Here is a 24,183-nt window from a genome sequence, read left to right on the forward strand (position 1 = left end):
CCAAATGTGTAGGTTCCTACCTTTGACCAAAACAACATCTCTTGTCACTTCCCTTGTTGGAAAACATGGGTTTTCCAATTGCTCTTCTGCTTCTGTGTATATAGAAGCACTCATTGCTTACACAGGCCACAAGTGGAATGCAGCACAGACCTGGGCAGCACAGCCAGAGCAGCATGCATGACCCACCTTGCAGCACTGGAATGTGAACCAACCAAAGAGCTACCAATTATCTTATATATGCCATCATTATTTTATATAAACTCAGCCTAGGTTTTTTTTTTTTGGGGGGGGGTGTGTGTGTGTGTGTGTCATGCAGTGTAGGGTGGCTCTGCCCTGAGCCTGGTCCTTTCTCCCTGCATGAAGAGACACTCAGAAATCTCAGCGAGAGGAGGAGAAAAGGTTTTAAGGGATGTGAAAGAAACAGCAGTCATCCTCCCAGTCTATTTCAAGACTGAAGTATTTAATTTTGTTACTTAGTAAAAAGAAAATGAACAATACCCACAAAAAGATCCTTGTTTAAAAGTAGGGAAGTAGTACAGTGCGTTTAAATGGAGGTCAGATTTAACAACCCTGTGATCAGTCTAATTGGTGAATTTAGGAACTACCAAGGCCTTTGCAATACAAACATGAAGTCAGTGGCTGCTGTTGTTACTCAGTGGAGTAAATGGTGAGCATTTTACTGCTGAAGACTGCTTGTTTTAGGACTATTTAATTTGCCATTGAGGGAAGGAGGCATCCTCTAGCCAGGTGTGAATGTTTTAAACTTTTTGAAATCACTGGTAATTTAGAACTTGTCCCTGAAATTACCTGGTAAATGACCACAACAGCATTTAGAAGTAAAAAGCAATGAGGTGTGCACAATTACCTTCCAACGCTGGAGGCGCACACACACACTTCAGCAGGAATTTAATTGCGGTATGGGTAGACTGGTGCCTTTTGCAGATCCTATCACTGAGGAGGACGACAGCTATTTCTAGTTGAAACCATAATAAAAGGCTAAACTGTTAAATTATAAACTTAAAAAAAGTTCACTTGCAAAAATAAAATATAGGTTTCCTTATTGTAATTGCCCATTTCAAATTCTATTTTCAAACAAGTGTAGTGAAATTAGTAAATATTGCTTTGGGAACCATCTTAAACTGCCTTACATGTATTAGCTGCAGTTAGTAAAGGGCTGATTCAAGCTAAATTATTTTTCACATTTTAAAATGCCCCAGGCATGTTGATAAGGGTTAGTACCAGTTGTAACAGAACTTAATGGAGCCATTCTATCAATCATTTGCATGTGGAGGCCCTACTGAAATGAACAGCCCTATTTGTTGTTCACTTTGCTTGTCTAGAAGTCCTCATTTCTAATTACCCCTTTGCAAACCAACCATGGGTTCAGTGTGTGAATCACAATTAGGATGCCAGGGCAAAAATTCAAGCCCCACTGCTGGCACTTATGCTGGACTAAGACAGAACACTGTTGGTATTGTCTCTTTCAAGACAGAGCTCCACAGCTTGGCTACAGCTGCATGCTGGTACGAGCTCTGACTTGCTGGAGTGGCCAAGCCAACAGCATAAGCTTTTTGCTCCCATCATCTTAAAAGGCATGAACTCTTGAGAATGGTGTGAACAGGATGCTTCAGCTAAACAGAACAGAAGCTACCATCGGTGAGGTGAGGTTTTTCCTTGACTGATCCTGTTGCAGTCAGTGGTGCTATGTTCAAGGCCAGGCTGGACGGAGCCCTGGGAAACATGGTCTAGAGTGAGGTGTCCCTGCCCATGGCAGGGGGTTGGAACTGGATGATCTTAAGGTCTTTTCCAACCCAAACCATTCTATGACGTTATGACTCTATATTAATACACCATTAACATAGGAAGGCATACAGAATATTGCAAGTATCATACCATACTCACTAAAATATGCGAAAAGAGATAGAAATTTAGTTAGGAAACACATCTGTAAAATGTAGCAATAAAAAAAAACAAAAACCAAAAAACCCCACAAACAAACGAAAACTAACAGAAGTTGGAATGTGCTCAATCTTCATACTTAACCAAACCTGATTTCAAAGTCTTTCTAAAACAGCAATGCAACTATCACAGCATTATAAATTAATGCCAAAGAGCCCTGTAAGTGGAAAATGTCAACATGTGAATGTTAAGCAAGAGATTTACAGAAGAACTTAAAGTCTCCCAAGTCCTGCTGAAGTGCTTTGCATCCCATAAACCCTTTTGAAAATCTCAAATGCTACTGCACTTGCCAGTGAAGGACATTCTCCTTCAGACTAGGTTGAATTTCTTGTGACGGCTGCTTCTCTTCCATACATGCCTGTGGGACAGACTGTGTCCCCAGGTGTCAGCACATCAGGCTGGAGCTGGAGCAGAATCCCTCCCACCCCTCTCACCTCCCTTGCCATTCCTGCAGAGCTGCAGTAAAGCACATGGTGGTAGGTACCATATGTGCTACAGTACCTGTGCACAAGAGGCTGGGCTAAGGACAGAGTGTCAGCCTAACTGGGGAGAGCTGTCAGACCAGAGCTGCGTTGCGTGTTTGGAAGTCTGCCACTTGGACACTGAAACAGTTGCATGCCAGAGCTCCTTCTCTCCCAAAGGATAGCACAGACTGAACTCAAATAATGAGGTTAATGTGGAAAGAAGTGCATTTAGTTGTGACTACAAGAGACTGGCTTCTCAGTAAACAGGTGACTGAAATGACTTCATGCTTCCATAGGGCAGGGCACGGAGCGTGCACTTAGGAGGATGGAGGACTCATTAGTAAAAGTTTTATTTATTACTACAGTATATTTTATAAACACTAAGGAAGCTGCAGAAGCTCGCTTCTGCAACAAAGAGGAATTAGGAAATTAGACGACAGACGAAGGGGGTCTACAAGGATGCTGGAGAGGGACTCTTCATCAGGGACTCTAGCAATAGGACAAGGGGTGATGGGTTTAAAGTGAAACAAAACAGGGGAAGTTCACGTTAGGTACAAGGAAGAAGTTCTTTACTGTGAAGGTGGTAAGGCACTGGAACATGTTGTCCAAAGAAGTGGTAAATGCTCCATCTCTGGCAGTGCTCACGGACAGGCTGGACAGAGCCTTGGGTGACATGGTCTAGTGTGAGGCATCCCTGCCCATGGCAGGGGCCTGGAACTGGATGATCTTAAGGTCCTTTCCAACCCAAACCATTCTATGATTCTATAGTTCTATAAACATTAGAATTTAACTTGGATTGAAATCCTACCCCTACACACAACACAGAGCATATAAAGAGCTTTGGCTACATGCAGACCATGGAAAGCCAAAAGCCTGAAAAGGGTTGCACTCTGCAGGGGGCGACACTGCCCCAGCTGTGGTGTCCCCAAAAGAGCCAGCTTACACGTTTCCACACAGGAAGGCAGGTTGAAGCGAGAGGAAAAGAAATGGGTCATGCTGAAAGCAGACCAAACAAAAACCCTTTCATTGCTAAAAGTTAAGGATTTACACTTGCTATTTTAGGAGAGTTTATTACAAACTTTAAATTTGCTGGGGGAAACTCCTGTAATCTGTGTAACATTTGCTGTGTGTGAAAAGTGAGTGGGAAGAAGGGATGGATTAGGGGAAGCCCATGGAGGTGCAGCTGGGCTCACCCTTTCCACCTAAAGATTGGAGTTGTAAAGCTAGGACAGACATCTGTACAGCCAAAACAACCACTAAATTTGGTGTTAAATACATTTAACTATGATGTATTGGTTTAGAGGGAAGCAGTGTTTGCTACAGGCATCAAAAACCTCATTGCTGCAATGTATCATCCATTTCCTGGTGTCTTATAAGTTAAATAAGAACTCTAGAAAGTCAGATGTGAAAATAACCCCAGGAAACACTCAGGAAAAACATTTATGTGAATTACTGGGGTTTCCTGTACAAGAGCACTCCGGTTAATGTGTTACCTTTACTCTGGGAAGAGACCAGACAGGAGCTCACTAACAAACTGATGGTGCTGATGACCAAGTCATGGCATATGGCTAAACACTGGCTTTTCATTGGAGCCCCGTGCCCAGGCACAACACCATAGTGGCTGCAAGCCGTTGAAATCACAACAGCCAGGGATGTAACACAGACACAGCATGTAACTGCACAGCAGGCTTAAAGTTTCTGGGAGGAATAAATTCTTATCATTAATAAAAAAGAAAATAAAAAAAGCCTTGGATATCCCTTTGAGAGGATGTTCTTAACTAAGGCTTCGGTACTACAAGTACAGATCAGAAAAAAACTGTTTCTGCTCTTTCTCTTTCTTACTCCTTCCCATAGATAAGTGGTTTGGCTGTACCTAATTAAAAAAAAGAGTGGCATAAGCCTAATTAAGATCTTAATTCAGTTACACACTGGATAGGAATAAATCACTGCAGACCTGATGGTGACAATAAGAAAATACCATGCCTCGTTTTCCTCTGTAAACAGAGATTACTAACACATGATAAGGAATCCTGAGAAAAGAAGGATGTGAGAGCACCTGTCCTGTGCTGAACCCAGGGCATGATGCAGTCACAGTGGGGTTATACCACCTGAGGGGACTGATTCACAGGCGGGGAGCTGTGCAATTCAAGGATTAGATGAGGGGGAAAAATTAAATCTATATATTTCAACACAAGCAAAATCATCTTCACACACACCCATCCATGGTAAATGATGCAGTTAAAGTATTTTTGTGAGGGAAACGGAGGGAAGGTTTGTGCTTGGCAGACAGCAGAGAAGGTGAGCACAGTGGTAGCTGGAAAAGGCAGTTCACAGGCCTATTGGCAGATAGGAAATGTTGGCACAATGCATTTGCAGTTTAATTTCAATAGGCTGCTAAGCTCTTAAACATATTTAGCATATCCACCACTTCTGGCAAAATCTTTCCTGTCTTTGAGTACCACTGCAATGCTCCCTGCCCTGGCTGGCCCCCAGGGCCGTGCTGTGGACTCACCTCCAGGCACTTGCACACTCAGCCCTGCTTTTCTTGTCCTTAAGAGGCAAGCCTGGGTTTGTGTGTGCATATATCTGTGTATAGAAACATTCAGCCTTCTGAGGATCTAGCTTTTTTCCTTCTGAACTTTTAAGGTAGTTTAGTGAACGCCTAGCTTTGAAATTCTGTCGCCTCCTGTCCGTTTACAAGGTGAAATTAAGTGCTGTCACTCACCTAGGGCTTTTGGCATTATTGCTCTAAAGGTCCTGCTCTGCCATGGTGATCTCTGTCTCAAGCAGGATTACCAAACAGCGCTTGGCTGGTTCTTGCTGTATGCTGCAAGGTAGGCAGGCTGGGTGTCATGCCTTCCTGTGCCTTAGGTACCATGGGGCTCCTGCTATTCTGCACCCACCTTTGGAGGTCTTGGCATTAATACACTGCAATGTTGTACTTGTGAGGGGCTTCTGAAGAACTGACTGTGAAGTTGAGATGAATTTATTAAGTCATGAACACACACACACTTTCCAGCCTCACTTCCCAGTTCACACACTGTTCCTTTGAACATGCAAAGTCTCACGCACAATTCTTGCCCGTGAGAAGTCATCTAGTGTGCAGTTCTGATATCCTCAACATAAGGACATGGAGCTGTTGGAGCAAGTCCAGAGGAGGCCACAAGGATGATCAGGGGCTGGAGCACCTCCTGTATGAAGACAGGCTGAGAAAGTTGGGGCTGTTCAGCCTGGAGATGAAAAGCTGTGTGAAGACCTCATAGCAGCCTTCTAGTATCTGAAGGGGGCCTACCAGGATGCTAGAGAAGGACTCTTCATCAGGGACTCTAGCAATAGTAAAAGGGGTGATGGGTTCAACACTGTAACAGGGGAAGTTCAGGTCAGATATAAGGAAGTTCTTCTTCAGAGAAGTGGCTAATGCTCCATCCCTGGCAGTGTTCAAGGCCAGGCTGGACAGAGCCTTGGGCAACATGGTCTATTGTGAGGCACCCATGTCCATGGCAGGGGGGTGGAACTGGATGATCTTAATGTCCTTTCCACCCCTACCATATGACTCTATGGTTTCAAAGTAGTGGCTGAACAATTAGGCCCTGAGTGGATCATGTCTCTGACAACATCCTAAGATAAGACATTTCCAAAAAGAAAATGCTGTCCCTGAATAGTGACAGTGTTCTTTTAAACTGCACTTTTTCTTTGGAATCAACCTTTCTGCAGTTTCAATCACACACTGTCTGTCAGCTCAATCACAAATCACAGTTGACTGGGTCTTTCCCCCTCTTTTCCTTGCTGAAAGAAAGAAAAAAAAACTGTAGCAGAAAGAGAAAAAAAACCACCACCCAACAGTTCAATAAATTCCAGGATAGCCCAATGACAAAGATGCTGTCAACTACTGATTCCTCTTTTCTCACCATACCCTCTGATGACCCCACATTCAATTCCTCAAAAACAAACAGTCCCACAAGACATCAGCTCAGCGCAGCCTGGTTTCTTAGGTACTGATACCTGAAGAACATGGATACCAAGAACGGCCTCCGAAGTTGCCTCTGCTGCAGATTTTCCTTTCAAAGGCAACACTGTAACACCTCTTTCTACCTGGCTACATCTTCCCTGATACGTGCAAACAGCGTGACACCTCTGAAACCTCTGCTTTGCTGGAAAAGGCACTCGGCTCCTTCCCAACTGAACTGACTGTCCCATCCCCTCCATTCCCGCAGTAAAACCAGGCTGAAGCCATGCTGCAGACGGGACAGAAACAACAGGACGGCTTCCCAGGAAGTGTGGTTATTTTAGCTAAGTGTGCAATTGCATTTTCAACATAATTAGGTGCCTAATTGTGTGCCTAGGCCTAGCTGAGGTATCTGCACACGTACCTAATTATGATTTATCTAAAGGCTCTCTGGCCATAATGCTTGCTGTCCAACCCAAGTGAGAGATGAGTCTGAGTGGTCGCTTTTCCCCAGCTTTTGTTTTAAACTGAATTCCTATTTACCTTGTTTTTTTAAACAACTCCAGCTGTCTGAGCAGTGGGAACACTCCAAACGGGTATTACTGTAAACCAAGCACAGTGCTGCACAAACATCTGTGAAAAAAAGAAGCTTCCAGGAGAAGGTCATGGTGAGGTTATGAAATTAAATGTCCATGTAAGGCTTCCAAACAATGCTGATGTTGGACTTCTCCAGTGGTGTGGCTGGCACATAGTAAGAATTTGTACCAGCACTCACCAAGGTCAAAAGGGATCTATGATTTTTCAATACATGTTAAAGGGGAGCCAAAAAGATAGCTTTTGCTATATAATGGAGAACATCACAAATGTCACAGCAGTGCAGTTTGTGCAATCTTCCTGAGCAGTGCTGCCACTTGCACTTTCCCTGCGTCTTGTCTAACAGCAGCTGTGCAAGGCCACAGTGAGGGTTTTGTCCACTAATCTGTAAACCTGAAAAAGGCTAACAAAACAAAAACCCAGGCACATTTTTTTTCCATTACATTTCATTTTACTTAGATAAATTCTCTGTATCCTTGCTTAGGAATATTCAGCTGTCTTTTATCACACAAATGGCTTGACCCCATCAAATTCTCAGGACAAGGTAGGCTACACTGCCATGCAGTCAGATGTCTTAATAAAATCAGCGCTGGGAAAGTGTCTGTTACTTGACTTCAGTGAAGTGCTTTTTAGCTTAGAGTATCCAATCTCTCTTTAGGGTGTATGATGTTAAAAACACTGCACAAGCAGAGATCTGTGTTTCTTTTGCCACAGACAATAAATCTTTAGTGTCTCCTCTTGATATGCATCACTCCTCTTGATCTCAGAAGGCACTATACATCTCTCTTTCCCTCTGCTTCCTCTAACAAGGTCACTTTCCAGAGATAAAACAACTTTTCCAGAAGGTATAGTGTTCAATAATTAATATCTGATAATAGCTTCCCAAAGCAGTTCTTTAAAACCCTAATGCATGCTCCACAAAAACAGCATGAAGAACACTTAAAATAGATTTGAGCAGCAAAGGTTTCAGGCTGAAAATATCAGCCTCAAAATCTTAAAACATATATGACTAAACTTATCACCAATACAAACAGATCTGTATCCACCTGTCCTGGGTTCAACAGTAGCAGTCATTTTTCTCCTCAGTAGCTGGTGCAGTGCTGTGTTTTTGACTTTCAGCCTGGAAGCAGCGCTGATAACACCGATGTTTTTGGTTGTTGCCAAGTAATGTCTATTCTGACCAAGGACTTTCTGAGTCCCATGCTCTGCCAGGGAGGAGGGGAAGCCAGGAGGAGGCAGAGACAGGACACCTGACCCAAACTAGCCAAAGGGGTATTCCATACCACAGCACGTCATGCCCAGGATGTAGAACTGGGGGCAGTTACCCAGGAGGCCTAGATCACTGCTGGGGTTGGGCTGGGTATTGGTTGGCGGGTGTGAGCAGTTGTATTCTCTCCCCTTGTTATTTCCCTTATCTTTATTATTATTGGTGGTAGCAGTAGTGGTTTGTGTTATACCTTAGTTACTGGGCTGCTCTTATCTCAGCCCGTGGGAGTTACATTCTTTCGATTCTCCTCCCCATACCTCCAGAAGCGGGGGCAGGGAGGAAGAGGGGGAGTGAGAGGGAGACTACGTGGTTCTGATTTACAGTTGGACTTACACCATGACACCACTCATGCCAAAAGGGAAGTGAGCACTTCCTCTCTTACCAACCATCACCATTTTATTACAAGTCTAAGAAGGTTAAGCATATGTGTATAGTATAACTTTCTGCAAATAGGAGAATAGAAATCTCCTGCTGCTTTTGCTACTGCGTATGTCAATTCTGTAGTAGAAGTGTCACAAGTGGTAGGTTACTCCAGAAGGTGCAGGACAGCCAGTGAACCACAACTGGGGAGAGAGACCACCAACCAGAAGTTGTAGTGACCACAGAGCACCATTTCCTGTTGCTGTTACGTATTTCCTTCTACCAGACATTTCACTGCTGCTCAACTAGCTTTACTGAGTGACCTCCAGTGAAAGTAAGGTTTGACTAAAGCACAGAGAACATTGCATCAGAGCATTTACGGGAAAAAAAGAAAAAAAAAAAAAAAGAGATTACCAGTCATTTCTCACAATGTTTTTCCTGGATTTTGGGTGACTCTACAATTGTTTGGATGGGGTGTGCATTTATCATAGCCAGAGGAAAGCGAAGTTTGTTCACACCACAGAACTGAGGCAGCTGGCCTCTATGCTTTGCTTTGGGGAAGAGGAAGCCCACCATTTCCCCAGGGATCCATCAGGAAAGAGAGGCAGCTGAAGCCTGAGTCTCTGGAAGACAGCCACAACAGCAGACACAAGCTCTGTGCCCAAACCAGCCTCTGCTGCTGCCTGGTGGGAGCATTTGCTGGGCCTCAGCCGAAACCAGGACAACCAGAAATACGGTCCATTGCATTCTCCTGTTCCTTTGCACACCTTTCTTTTCTTTCTATTAGAAGTGCTGTTATCAGAGGGAAAGTCTTACTTGTCATCATAATCCTAATAAAATGCCCATCAAGTCAATTAGTCAGCTATGATCTCTGACCATCTGCTGGGGGTCAACCCCTGTCGTGTGACCAAAGGGAACCACTGTCTGCTACTAATGTGTGGCAGACTGGTTGTCAGGCCTGACCCCAAGTGTCATTATGGAAAAACAACTGCACAAACCGAGGTCATTCCCATCAACTGCCTGAGACTCCAACTGCCTGTTAGTAGGCAGAAGCCTTGTAGATGTTATTTTGTCTTCTCAACTCTGATAGATATTCTAGGTTTAAGAAAGCCACCCAAAGCTCTCCTGTGGTGACGGCAAATGGAGCTAGCTGAGAAACGGAACCAGAAAGAGGCAACAAGGAGGAACTGAGACAGAGGGGGAAGCAGTCCTGATGCGAGGATCTGCCCTACAACGAACCATCTGTCTCCTAAGATGAGCAGTTGTTCTTGGTTGCAATAAGCAGGATTTCTGTAGAGATGCGCTACAATCTGTAATGCTGGGGAGAGCTTGGCTTTCATAAAATCACAGAATGGTTTAGGTTGGAAAGGACTGTAAGATCATCCAGCTCCAATCTTCTGCCATGGGCAGGGATGCCTCCCACTAGACCATGTCACCCAAGGCTCTGTCCAACCTGGCCTTGAGCACTGACAGGGATGGAGCATTCACCACTTCTTCGGGCAACCTGTGCCAGGGCCTCACCACCCTCGCAGTAAAGAACTTCTTCCTTAGATCTAACCTGAACTTCTGTTTGAGCCCATAAATGGACCCGGACATTGAAAAATGAGTTTCACAACAGAAATAATTTTGAATTATCGGAACACAGGAAAAAGATCAGAAGCAATAATTTTTTATGATTATTCTTCTTTTTTCTCCCCACTGTCCACCTGTAACATACAGCTGTCACATTCAGCAGCATATGTGCTATAGTCCTTCTCAACTTCTAACCTTCCTCTTCATTCCTTGATTCTGCATGAGCTATGCAATCAATGTCAAGCCATGGGAACAGTGCCCTGACTTCACCTTCTTTTTGAGAATATTGTATTAAAGCTCATGAAAAAATCTGCATGTAGGCAGTGATTATCATGTACAACTGCTTTAGAGCTTTTGCACTGGTACAGTGAATACCTGGGTGGGCATATTTGAACATACTCTGAACTTGATGAGCTCCAGTTTAGCACAAGCGTATAAAAAGTCCACCCTAAGCGAACCTCCTTGAGGTCTAGGCTGCCACAGCTACGTGCAAGTGAGACTGACACATAAAAATCTTTCTAAAAATAGTCTTTTCAAGATGTTTTCTTCTGCTGGTTAGAGAACTGTAGCCCAGGGAAGTCAAAGAAAAACTAACCTATTTCTTTTCACCTCATCCTGTTACCAAGTTTCCCATCTCTAGTTCCTGGTCCGTTGATTTCCATGATCACTCATCTCTGTTTCTACAAAGTATTCGTACTGATCTCCTCCATTACTTAGGATTAATCATGTAAATAATCTTCTGTAAAGAAAGAAAAGACTGCAAAAATGTGTAGTATAGTTTGAATCTGAACAAAATCCAAATGCCGCAACTCTATCACAGAGTTTTCTTGCTTAGTTTATATGATCAAATCATAATTTAGTATTTTCTCCTGCAGTCAGGACTTCAGTAAATGTTACTGGGATTTATCATACAGTTAGGTAGCTGCAGCTATAGAAAGATGCACTTCTACTTGTACAATCTGTCCAGCAGGAACTTGTTTAAAAATAAGAAAACAGAAAAGTGAAGGCCCAACCATTAACTCATCGAAACTGGGAAAGATAAAAAGGTAACATTTCTAGTCACGATTTGTGCCTGAATGTCCAGAGGCACAGAGACGTGTGCTACACTTGTGTTAACATGACTTAAATCTGCAAATGAAAGGTAATCAAGATAAATGGCATCTGTAACCAAAATGGATTAATATACATATCGCCATAAATACAGGTATACATGTTTCTTGTATGGAAATGTAACCTTTGTTCAAAGCAGGTTTTTCACTTTCATTACATTTTGCCAAAGAGAGTGTGCTGCCTCTGCGCATGTAAGTGCTCCCACAGCCATTTGTATGCATATATACATATAAGAATTTCTTCATACTGAAATGTATGTATGTGTAAATTGTGTGAATGTAAATATAAGATAGGCCATATGTCCCAAAAGTCCCAAAAGAGCATCTGATGTTGATACGTAGACAGTGTGTTAAGGACCTTCCTAATTAATAACTCAGTTTAAAATCTCTTGGCAATCAATTAAGATTAATGACAGAAGTCATCCTCTATCCCCTTATGCCCGAGTCTCGGGCTGTGAAAACCGTGGGTCATGAAACTAATCCTGTTATCTGCTGCCTTCTTCATCTGAAAAGCTTACAGACTAACACAGCAGACATTATCGAATTTACAACCAGCCGCTCGGACAGCTGCCCTACTTTCAGCACTTAATGGAAAAGGAACTAATCTGGTTAGGAGCATCGGACTACTCCATAAATCTGTGCGCCCAAGACAGTTAAAGCTCCCACATCTCTTCTGGAGAGGAGCGACTACATGAACCTGTCAGCTTGCTTCTCATTGCGTAAGGTGAAACTAAGGTCTCTTCCTGAACCGGACTAATAAGAAACTCGTCATGAACATCAACTGCAGGAAGCTGTGCCCAAGCTGGGAAGTGCGCTTTACAACCGGGTTTGGTTACACACACACTGCCCCCTCTTCATTCTCAGCCAGGTAGCTATTAACTACAACAGCTTTTAGTGTACTTCACGTCATGAAAAAGATGTTTGAGGAATTAAAAAAACAAACTTGTTTTTTTTCTTCCTTTTTGAATCATACCCAATGAAACCGATACTAATAGAAACTGTATTGCCAGATAAAATAATTTCTTGTTAGTACACTTGGGGGGGGGGGAAGAATTGCAGTGCTTTTAGGCATGCTGAGGGACAACTGCTTTTCATAAAATCATAAAATCATAGAATTATAGAATTATGGAATGATTTGGGTTGGAAAGGACCTTAAATGCTTTGCTCAATGGGAATACTATCATTGAAGGAGAAGATCCATAGAACCGAGTCTTATGCTGTAGTTTGAATTACTGCTAGTGCAGTTTATGCCAAAACACATACTACTTCTAAGCAGCCCCAGTAACCTTTCTCTAACTGTAACTTGGTATTTCTCTATGCATTTCAGCAACTTGCAGTGCTAAAAAAGGAGCCAAATCACCTTCATTTTCTTCAAGGAGGTCCCCCTTGGTTACAGAATGGACAAATAGTTCTGGGTTTAGAGAATACAGAAGTAAACTAAAAAATGCTGCCACCACTAGTCTCATTCCTGTTCCCGTTACCCCCTTAGGCAAGACAGCAGTGCTCACTGGCTTACAAACCATGGGGCTAGTAACAGTGCTGGCTGAGGGGCAGCTCTGCTGCAAAGGGGGATGATGGCACTGCCATTACGGAGTGTTTGTTCCCAGTTGTAAGGCACCTACAGCCTCAGCCTTCTAACAATTAATGATTTATTATTTCCTGCCTGTGCCAAGCTTAGGAATTACTGAAGAAACACAAAGGGAACAGTAACATGCGATTTGTCTCAGAGAACAGAATACTGCCAACGTGTTTCTAACTGTGAATTGTGTGGTGCTAACCAAGTCACAATGCATAGTATAATTCATTTCTGTACCGTAGAGATGCTCACAAAGTAACACGAGTTTAAACAGATGTTTGTGTAAATTCTGCAGCCATTATTATGAAAGAATCTTTCAAGCAGGCAAATGCTAATAAATAGGTTAAAAATTAAAAACAAGTGTCCTCCTTTTTATTAGGCCATTTTGTAACATTAAAAGCTATTCTCTAATTCTATTATAGAAATTCTTCTGTGATTAGCTACTGATGTTTTTTCCCTTTTGCCAGTCCACATACTTGCATATTGATAGGGTAACATTTTAAATGTAAGTGCCATAAGCTTTTTTGTGGACTTAAAGGAAATTTGTGTGCATCAACATGCACATGATCAGAATCTCTGCTACTATCAAACTGCACAAAGCAACATGGTCATATAGCAAATTTGAAGAAACCTGACAATTACCTTCAGGTTCTAAGCTATGAACCAGAAAACAAACACCAGGACTTGGAGAAAAGACCAGTTCCCGGTGCTAGGACTGAGAACCTGTGCCAAGGTCTGTTCTCATGCAGTAACGATTCCCTTGAAGAGGCAATGGCACTGCAATGGCACATGCATTCCACTCTGCTTCCTGGCTGTAGCAACATTGCACACTGAAGGTTGCCACAATCTCAGATAAGATCCTCAAACAGTTAACTGCTTTATCAAAGTACCTCAACACTACTGTGGCTCCCTCTTTTCTGCCCCTTTAATAACAAAAGGAAAGGAAGTACAGACAGGAGTATGAACACAGGGTAATGCATCATTTATAAATTAGCTAGTTAGTGCAGAAAACAAAACATGGCTTTGAAAACAAAATCTCCCCTTGTGGACTCCCCTATGATGTTTGATGGGAGCCCTTCAAAAGAGTTCATGGCTTAATGGAGGCTGTTTATGTGGGGACTTCGATCTGTACCTGCTGTCCCCTGTCACTCCCTGGAAACTTGGCAGCAGATGTTGTAGCGCAGTTATCTCTGAAGTGGCTCTCTGTCCTCATCTCTCCACCACAACAGAGTCAAACTATATTGGATCTCTTCATTTGTGCCTGAGGCATGTTTGGGAGCACAGCTGTGTCCACCCCCACTCTACCTTCAGTGTTTCAGCCCCCAGGCGGCAAATGTGAGACCAAAACTGTTCTGCCACTCTTAACTACATCTGTTGACAGTCCTGCAGCCTTGCTGCAGGCTGCCGAGGACCTGTGCCTCCACTCAGAACAGATGTCAGTGACAACCTGCTAGCTCACACCTGCACAAGCTTCCCTAATGTCATGGATTGATAGCTGAAAAATGGACCACTCCAAGGACTTCCTTCCACAATCAAAGCGACAGTATTCAGTCCTCAGACTAGGCCACCTTCAGCATCACATGGCAATGTGGCAGAGATGGCAGAGGAGATGAGAGGGAGAAGGAAGAAATGGCTCACTCTGCTTTGATCTTTGATACTTCATGCCTAAATTTTAATTACTTGATCAAGGACTTCAATGCAGCAGTGAATTCTTCTACAAATGGCAACTACTGAGTTCTTAAACCATAAAAGAAAGACGACAAAGCAAAACAACTATGTGGCTGCTGTTCACCGTAACAGTGTTCTGACATAACTACATCTGTGTGTGCCTTGCTGTGCATATGTGTGACTGCTTGGCCATACATGTGACTTAAACCCATCAGGGTACACCATGAGATCTGACTAGCAAGGCAGGAAACAGTAGAGTCCACACACACACACACACACACACACTCCCCAAGATAAAAAATATCATACTAGACACAATTTGCACTCTCACAGTGCCCCATGTCACACCTTAACAACCATTTATTCAGCCTTTAGTCATCACTACAAATGCTACTCCTTTTTTAGTGAGGAAACTGATGGTGAGTGAGCTACTTCTCTGTTTTCAGAAAACAGGATGTGGATCAGTGTCATCCTGTCGAGTTCTGAGAAGGCGTATGCCTGACTCCATGGTGGCTCAGCAAAGGCTTCCCTGGCAGGCAACTTTTAAGGTACCCACCTGTCTTAACAGTCAGAAATCCTTAAAACAGGGCCTGGCTGATACATCTTTAGCCTGGGCATGCAACAGTTCTATGTTCCTATTTACATTGATTTTTACCTGTTAAGCTGTATTGTATTGTTTATTTTTTATGTAATTTGTTGTTGTTAATTCTGCTGTTAGTTAGTTAATTCTGCTACAACTAGAATGCTAACACAAGTATTAGTCTGTGCTATTTCCAGCATTGCACTCTCGACATTCTGCTTCTTTCAACACCAGTCTTAATTCAGTCTCCCCTTTTCCTCCTTTAGAACAGTACCAAACTACATCCCAAGAAAAAAATGCAAACACCAATTTACTCCTCATTCTCCCAAAGGTAACAGACTCCTTTTAACTCCTCTAATTGTTTCATGTCACCTTTATGGTGTATGTTGCAGATATAAGTGTTCTTCCACACTACTGCTTTGTGAAAGAACCTGACCTGTCAACACCCATCCAGGGCCACCTCATTTACAGGAAATCATCTGCTCTTGTGTCTCTTCAGATGTGCAACTAACGGGAAGCTAAATGGTCCTAGGAGGACAGAAATATTTTTAAGATAAATCAGTTCCTCAGATGAATGCTAAGATTTAAAATAATAATTTTGTGAGGAATAACAACCAGAAATACACAATGCAGTTTCACTATAAAAGGTTCAAGTAACAACTCTGCTTCCCAGTCATAGCAGCCTTTGTAGTGGAGGGCACTTTTCATGGATCCCAGGTGAAGAAGAAAGGATTGTCTGAGGAAAAGGTTTCCTTACCTTTTCCTTTCTGTAAAAGCTGCCTCTGGTACGAAGTGCAAGGCTATGAGAAGCAGACTGCATGGAAGTCAGATGGTCACTTCAATTTGATGTGGTTTTAGTGTTCTGATTGCCAGACTCTACTCTTACAAATAGCTGATTATAAGACTTGGTATTTGTTACAGAGAGTTTACACTGAATGAAGCGTGTGCCATGTTTTCATTTTCTAGCTGAACACACACAAAGTAAAGAGTCCTTCACTCTGCTTTCAGGAGATCTATGTTTCTGCAATATCTTGGGGCTGGTGTGATGCATTTCTCAATGCCCTTTGTTTCCCCAATGCTTTATATTTCCTGCTGTGCCATTCTTTTGGCTGCAGTGCTTTCCTTAGTTAATGTCACAAGATTGTGAACGTTCAGCAGGTGCTGAAGCCTGGCTGTGACACGCCCCTCTTTTGCTAACCATAGCAGATACACCACACACAAACCTCATCTCCTTGCTGTGGTCGCACCAAAGAGACTCTGTCATACTGTCTTCGTAACAGTGCCCACAGTGCATCGAGTCGACCCTGTAGCAACAGAGCAACAGGACTTTCAGTACAACAAAATCAGTCAATGGAGAGAACACCACACTTGCTAAGTTACCATCCGCGTTGATCCATGGACAAATGTACTGGCAGCACTGAGCACCAGTTCCCTAGGGCCAGACAAATTTCAGCTATGTCACCTACACCATGTGGCTGCATCAGTGAATGGCAGGTACTGTGCTCTTATCTACCCTGCAGTGGCTGTGACCTAACCCACATTTACTTCTGAGCCATCTAGAAGTAATATGTTTATTTGCCAATATTTTGGGCTGAATTGCCATGTGTTCATCTGGGTTTTCTCTCACATCAATGTATTTGTTCTTACAGCATGTATACAGCAAATTGGTCGTTCTCAAGCAGCCTTCGAACTGCAAGGGATGTGGTATACAGCTGTGAAGGCAGATACATCCATACGCCCAGGTAAACCCATGTATTGTCTGCTCTTAGACGACTCACGGCACCTACAGAAATAAGTGTCTTTATTTTATGCCATTAATTATGTTTCAGTTGTTTATCAGACTTTTTGCATTATATTGTTTTATATAATATTTTGCTTTTCTTGGTTGTATGGTTTTGGTAAGTATGTGTGTTTAAAACAGCTACAAAAGGTGGTGAGTTAGGCTTAGTTAGTTACAGAATCACAGAATCATAAAATGGTTTGGGTTGGAAAGGACCTTAGGATCATCTAGTTCCAACCCCTCTGCCATTGGCAGGGATGCCTCACACTAGACCATGTCACCCAAGGCTCTGTCTAACCCAGCCTTGAACACTGAGATAGACCAAATGCCAGCCAAGGCCCCTCGGATTTTAGTACTCTTACCAGGAAAAGGAAAACAGAATGTGGCATTAATGATGTAGTGTATTTGGGGCTAAAAACTGTTCTTGCTATTCATCCTGAGTAGGTGTTTGCTTTGAGTATAGTACATTTCACTTGGATGTGAATACTTGAAAAATAATCTACACTTCAGCATGCAAAGACTGGTAAGGTAGAATCCAGCCTTTAGCACAGAATTCCCTTATATTGAAGACTGCAAAGATTACCTTAATTGGTGTATACCACTTCTCCTGAATGGCTGGTGAGGTAGGCTTTGGTTTAGGTGGCTTTGGATGAAAAGGTTCTTCTGGTTCTTCTGGGAGTTTCACCACAGCATTTTTTGCTTTTTCTAATCTAGCCCCTTCTTCAGTGGATCCTTTATCACCCCAGCGAACCTAAGGAAAGCCAGAGTTCAGATGTGAATGTGCTGTATGCAATGGACAAGGGAACTGTTGCAAATAACAGAAGTAATTGAAAACGTTTAAATTTGGAAGAAGCTCTGAATAAATAAGAGGAGAGGTACTAAGGAAAATGTTCCCTCTTCATTCAGGCACTCTCAGTAGTGAAAAGGCAAGAGAAATACTGAAAGACAATTCAACTCTACCATGCAGACAGCCTGTATAGGAGACAGGAAATCTGGGAAGTCTTTTCTAATTAATGATGTAAAGGTATTATTTCTAGTTCAGATTTATCTTAGAATACCAGACCTTAACCTGGCACTGATGACAGCCTATATTTTTGTCACCCCAGATTTCCTAACACAGCATGTTTGTTGAGAACCCCAGTTAAATAGAAGGCAATACCTGAGCAGGTTTTAACAGAACCTCCTTGAAACTACTCAGGTTTCAAGTAGTCCTGCATGAAGATACATACTGGAGCAAATGCAGACAAAGTAGTCTAACATGAATAGTAAGTTAATGTAAAATATGTAGCAATGTATATTTGATCACTGCCCTAAGTGTACAGAATATATACAAAGAGTTTAAAGAGAAAGGACACCTGGGTTATTGCCCTTGGTGAGACAAGCATCTATTTCCATTTCCATAAAAGGTTGTACTTATTATGCTGTAAAGAGGAAATACAGGAAAAAAAAATAACAAAACAAACCAAACTTCCCTCTAAGAGAGATGATTTGTCTTACTACAGTAATCTTATTTCATCTTCTCATTGGAAACACTGTGAAGCAATTTGAGCAAGGATGTTTGCTGTATTGTACAAAGAAGCAAACCTAGATGAGATTGTTACTTTATTACCCAAAAAGAGCATCTAAAAGCTATACCTGGAGTTTGGAAGTTCTTGGTAAAACTGGCCTGGATTATTTTCAGTGCAAGACTTCCTAAATCATGCCATCTGCTACAATGTAGCCTGTAAGTAGGACCTGACAGACCTAAACTCAGGAAATCAAATTCTGACATGACATCCTGGGTAAATGTGACACGCTGATGAGTCAAGAAACTTAGTGGAAAACAGGCTCCTGCAGGACCTCACCAGCATACTCCTTTTTCTCAGGGATCTCCTGGCATGAAGAGAGAAGAACCTAAGTAAGGAAAGTCAGACAAGACTGACCTTCCACCCTGAAGGAAAACATTAGGAGCATCACTGCAAGCTGCTTGGTAAGTGCATGTCAGTTCTTTCTCACTACCTGCCAGTTCAAGCACTTGAAAAGTAGGCAGAAGAACTGGGGTGCAACAACTGTTCCACTGCCAAGGGGTGCAAAATTGTTTTGCTCACCAGGAAGAAGACATGCCCCTGGTCCTCCTTCTGTTGCCCAGAGGGATTGGGAGGACTTCTCCAGGTCCTCCTAGGGCCACTCTGTAATGTGCTGGGATAAGTATGACATAGGATGGGAGAAGGAAGCAGCCTGACTTCATCCTCACCAGCAGCATATGCACAATCTGCTGACAGAGAAAGTGCAGAAAATACGCAGGCACGCCAGAGTCTAGGCCCCTTCAGAAAAACGAAATACTCTGGAGGAAAATCTTGTCATTTTATCACCATCAGGAAGTGCGTTTTTACCCATGTAATCTCAGTATAAAGAGTGAGAGTAGCAAACTACAACAGAGCTTAATTTGGTCTGTAATATTGTAACTCACCTTGGTAAAATACACCATTGTTTCTCAGGAACGGGATTGTTTTGGACCTTTCTGTTATTTTGGACCTTACTGTTTGGCTTGCTATTTAATTTCTTTTCCTCATTGGGGAATGCTCTCTCTGCAATATTAGAATGGGCTTTCATGTCCAAGTAGGCCCTGCTGCCTCATTAAAATGCATCTGTGTTTTGCAGTGTGATCAATGGTACTTTTATGGTGTTTTTTATGAGGTTGTTAAAAAACTATTTTAAACACTGTTAAAACCATTTAGAGAAAGAAGGTGGATTCCTTGCTGCTAAGATGACCTTCTCCTTTGGATTAAAGCGACTTCACCCAAAAGAACCCAGGATTTGTGGAGTATGACAACACAACTTTCACATAAAAACTGACTGCCTGTAATAGGTGGCGTAGAAATGGCATCATAAACTTTTAAAGTAATGCCAAAAGGCAGATCTAGGAAGAGTGAACAACGCTGGCTACATGCTGGACTGTTACAAACGGGTGAAGCTACTGGGGGAGGCAGGAGTGAAACAGGACAGAAGTAAAGCTCCATACTCAAATGCTCAGGCATTCAGTATGTGGCACCCAACCCCAAAATTTGTTACTACTCTTGCATCCCATAGAAGGACACAGACACAGCTTCCAAGAATGAGGTTCCCTTCAAGAGACCATGACTGCCTTATCAGCAGTTTCAGTTGGTTTGCATCTTTAGCCCTTAGTCCTGCACACAATTCCTCACACAGACCAAGTTTTCTAACCTCATCATTACTTTTTGCTCTCTGCTCTGAAGAGGAAATACTGTATTTTTGCCACATGATGAACAAGGATTTCTTTATAGTACCAATGTTACTTGTGCTCATCTGCTATCTATCAGGTTTCTGTTTCACTGTGCAAGATCCCATTTACAAACTGTAATGATTTAAACCCTGAAACCCCTCCCAGAGCTTCATCACGGCTCCCATTAAAAATCCAGACTTGTATTCTTTAATTTGAAAAGCATGATCTAGTTTGTCCCTGAAAAGAACTGCACAGAATGTTTTCTTTTTCTAGAATCTGTATCACTTCTAAATTAGCAATGCTGAACTGCTGAAGGAAACACATCTAAGCAGCACAACTTTAAACTTGCATGTTCTTCTGCTGTGTTTAAAAAGAACTCAAGCAAGGCTGACTCTTAGGCCAATATCTTTAAAGTTTCATCAAGATACATCAGTATGACCTAGGTGGGTATTTCAGATGGAGAATGAAGTTAAAAGCTGCAGAAAATTGCTTTGCAAATGCCATAAAGGCTGACTTGACTATAAAATCTGACATAAGGACGTGCCCATAAGGATGCACATTTTTCATTCTGTTTTAATTAACATGATGCTATCGTGTCTCTTCAAAGACAGGCACTGTTGTCGCTCTGAGTTCCTTTGGGATCAAGCCTCTCCTTCGCATCACCATTGTCAGTGCATTTGGCTGGCCCGCAGTTGGAGGACTTATGTTTCACTGTAATTTCTTCCAAAACATTGAGAAAAGGCTCTCACTCTCTCATTAGCCTGATGGAAAGAGCATGTCTTCAGGCAGCTATTTAAAGTTCCAGTCAAATGGAACTATTCAAAGCTGTTCTTTCATAGGCAAGGTCAAAATTGTTGGATATTGTAAAAGTTTTCAAGGCTTATGTCACTGGAAGGAAGCACATATTATGCCCTTGTATTTCCAGTATACTTTGAAAGTCTTTGTTTCCACCACTTGTAGCCTCAGAGAGCTTGTGTGTCAGTGAATTGGCATCTCCCCATGGCACAAACCTCCATCCTTTTAATTCCTCCAACTCCTCGTCCACCATAGTAGGAAGCATCCACTGTGGGCCACTTCTTGGTAGGCAAGGGCTCTTGTTCTTCTTCCTGTCAATAAAATCAAGCAACATTTACTTCAAAAGGTAATTTTTTCTTCCCCCACTGTCTTTTTAACTATATTTCACTAGAGTCCACAGAGAGTAAGTTTTCTTGTGTCAGGTGTGAAAGTTCAGATATTTAACTTCCCCAAGTGTTCAGCAACTCCCAAACGAAATCTGGTCATGTTTGGAAGCACTTCTAGTATTTAGCGTGACAAAAGCATTGGTGGTGACCACCAGGAAAGTCCAAACGAAGAATCTGTGCATTCTACTGGCAGTCATTTGTTTGCCTCATCCTTTTCCTTTCCACAAATAAAAATAAGCAAAACATACACAAAGAGAAGAATTTGGAGTGGCTTCTTCTACAGAAAATATAATGTCTTCCGCGAGACAGATCATCAGCCCTACATGTTTGGATTCAACAGACGGTATTCAGCAGATCCACAGATAAAGGTTACACAGTTTCCTAAGCCAGCCTTTGTCAAACTCACTCTTGCCTGCCTCAGCTCAGTCAAGTGTGCCTCATCATGGACCTAACTGTCAGAGTATGCTTGAGTATGCTCAAGCAATCATGTATATCAAGACCAAGGGGGAAAAATACTGAAGACACCATAATATCCTCTAGCGTATTACTGCCTGTAAGAGGGAGAGAAATTCCCTTGTAAGGCTTGTTCAGTGTCTAGAATGGCAAAGCTGTGGGAAAATGCTCTTTAAGTCACACAGGAATCTTTTGATTGTTATACAAGAGCTTGTCAGTCTTTCTGTTTTCGCTGCAGAATGGGAAAAATAATGTTCAACTATCCTGGGATAAAGCCCTGAAACATTTCTGTGAATTTGGCCTTAATTCATGCCACACTGAGATGAGTGAGGCAGAACAGAGATTTGGACTTCAGCCATCCTGCTCTCAGCTTAAGGCTTCCCACAGGGCAGTTCTTTCCTTCGAAGAAGCTAGGAGAAAGAGCTGAAGTCACAGAACACAGGCAAGCACAGAGTGGTGTGGTGTTAAGCAGTGTGATAAGCGAAGCACCATCATACCATACCTCTTTGGGAGCCGGTGGAGATGGAGGGGGATCTTTGATGACCTGAAAGAGCCAAACATAAAAAAGCGTAAGAAACTGCACTGGCAGCATCCAAAACCCAACAGAAAATTTAAAGAGTGAACTCTTTCCATCTGAGTCCCCTACATCTGCTTGCAACCTGGCAACTGCTGCTGCAAAGTCTCTTGGGTATCGATCATCAAGGCCTTCTGGAAATTAACACCATCCATCTAATAGAAAATAACATCCATTGACTGACAGACACTCTTTGGGCAGACGTGTCTGCCACTTTGCTTCCTGACCAGATAAGATTCAGTCATTCTAAGTAATAGCCAGTGATTAAACTCTATGGAGTTCATCAGCAAGCCTGGAAGGAAAAGCATCACAAGGTCTATGTGAGGTCTTGATTAATCCGCGGCCAAGATGCCAGCTTCCTTGTGCCATGCTGCTGAATAATTTCTGGCAGAATGATAAGTGTGAAATGCCTGCTAGTAGGTCAGGCTTCACTTCTAGACGTTCAGAGCGTTTCCACAGATCTCACATTTGAGATCTAATAATTTCAAGTATGTAGCTCCTTGACTGTTCAGTGTGGCACTCCTGCCAGCAGCAGGGAGAGTCATAAGGCTTCTCAAATGGCTTCTGGATAAGACCTGTTCTTAGGATAATTTACTTACAGCTATATTTAAACCTCTACCTATAGTTTCTTTCTGTTCTCTTTCTCACATACATACTGTACATCTCAGGGAGTTCCTTGCTACTGACAGGAATCCACAAAGCAGAATAGGGAGGGGAAGAGGATGAATTCAGATAAAAAGTGAATGTCAGCCATTCTTCAATGCAAAAAGCAGATCTGTGAGCTAAAAAGTATTTTAGTGATCTCAAGTCATCTTTTGTACTTGACTTTTGTATAGTAATGACTAAAAAATGCCCCATGAGTATCAAGGAGTCTGTTTCTGCTATGCCTTAGTATTATATAAACATGGCCACCACTGTCCATGATAAATAATGTCACTGCAGAGATGTATAGCCTCATACATAAAAGAAATGTACTTTTCTTAACCAATAATCAAGAGTTTTCCTTCTTGATTTCCATTTCAAGACACAGTGCTACCAAGATAGTCCCTAGTTACTGCCTGTGGACTTTTAGCACTGGATACAGGAATTATGATAAGAGAAGTTAGGGCACGCCTAAAAATATTTTTCCATAGCACTTCAGGTTTGAGATACTTAACTGTTTGTCAAGCAAGCTCAGAGCACTTGGAGTGGACTGAAAAGCCAACTATGGATTTTAACCAGACATCCTTTGCTGCTATGATGTCAGACATTACTTTTCATGAATTACTGCTGAATACTTTTTCTTTCTACCCATCAGGAATTTTCAGGTTACTTAATAGAAATGGATTATTTAATCAGCAAAACATTCCTGAGAAGCAGCTAGGAATTACTGCCCTCATTTTACAAAAGCCAACAACACAGAGGGATCACAGGACAGATTCTGTGAGATACTTGGATGCTGAGCAAGGTTTTCCAGGGCATGAAGATATTTAATTCTCACTGAAAGCAATTAAAAGACTGGAAATGGTAAAGCAGTATTTCAGTGTATTAAGGGTCACCTTATCTTCTTTAATTCACATTCTTATTTCCCTTTTGCCCATCTCTAATGATTAGCTCAAAAAATGGAATTTGCTGCCAAGACTGCAAGCTTTACAGGGGGAAGGCCTAGCTAGCTTGTGGCTTTATAGAAATATGCATTAAATGGTATTATATGCATATATAAATATGCATTAAGTGGTATTATCACTCCACTTTCTACAGTTCTACAATTCTGAAGTTTTGTAATCTCCCCCAGAGACAAACTTCTTTGTGGCACATACTAAAGTTCACTTGGGCCCTGTGCATATCAATATTTACGGAATCAACGTTTCTACCCCAGTGAACCAAGAAGAACTACA

At 42.3% G+C, this 24,183-nt stretch overlaps 1 protein-coding gene and 1 long non-coding RNA gene across 3 annotated transcripts in view; one reads left to right on the plus strand and one right to left on the minus strand.

Moving 5' to 3' along the window:
- Positions 1–24,183, minus strand: part of ANTXR2 (ANTXR cell adhesion molecule 2) — a 102,769-nt gene that overhangs the window by 16,593 nt on the left and 61,993 nt on the right. For both annotated transcript variants that reach the window (XM_061345866.1, XM_061345867.1), the window contains exons 13-16: positions 22,235–22,276; positions 21,109–21,204; positions 17,459–17,626; positions 16,319–16,399 (exon numbers count right to left, since the gene is read on the minus strand). In XM_061345866.1, coding sequence (XP_061201850.1) covers positions 16,319–16,399; positions 17,459–17,626; positions 21,109–21,204; positions 22,235–22,276 — 387 coding nt within the window. The remainder of the gene's footprint in view (positions 1–16,318; positions 16,400–17,458; positions 17,627–21,108; positions 21,205–22,234; positions 22,277–24,183) is intronic.
- Positions 14,808–23,832, plus strand: LOC133208174 (uncharacterized). The gene is made up of 3 exons (XR_009724274.1): positions 14,808–15,063; positions 16,745–16,837; positions 23,604–23,832. It is a non-coding gene; the product is annotated as an uncharacterized LOC133208174 (long non-coding RNA).

Source organism: Neopsephotus bourkii, unplaced genomic scaffold (assembly GCF_033783945.1).
Source record: "Neopsephotus bourkii isolate Nb327-2 ecotype Australia unplaced genomic scaffold, CSIRO-AGI_Nbou_v1 NB_244, whole genome shotgun sequence".
Classification (NCBI taxonomy): Eukaryota; Metazoa; Chordata; class Aves; order Psittaciformes; family Psittacidae; genus Neopsephotus; species Neopsephotus bourkii.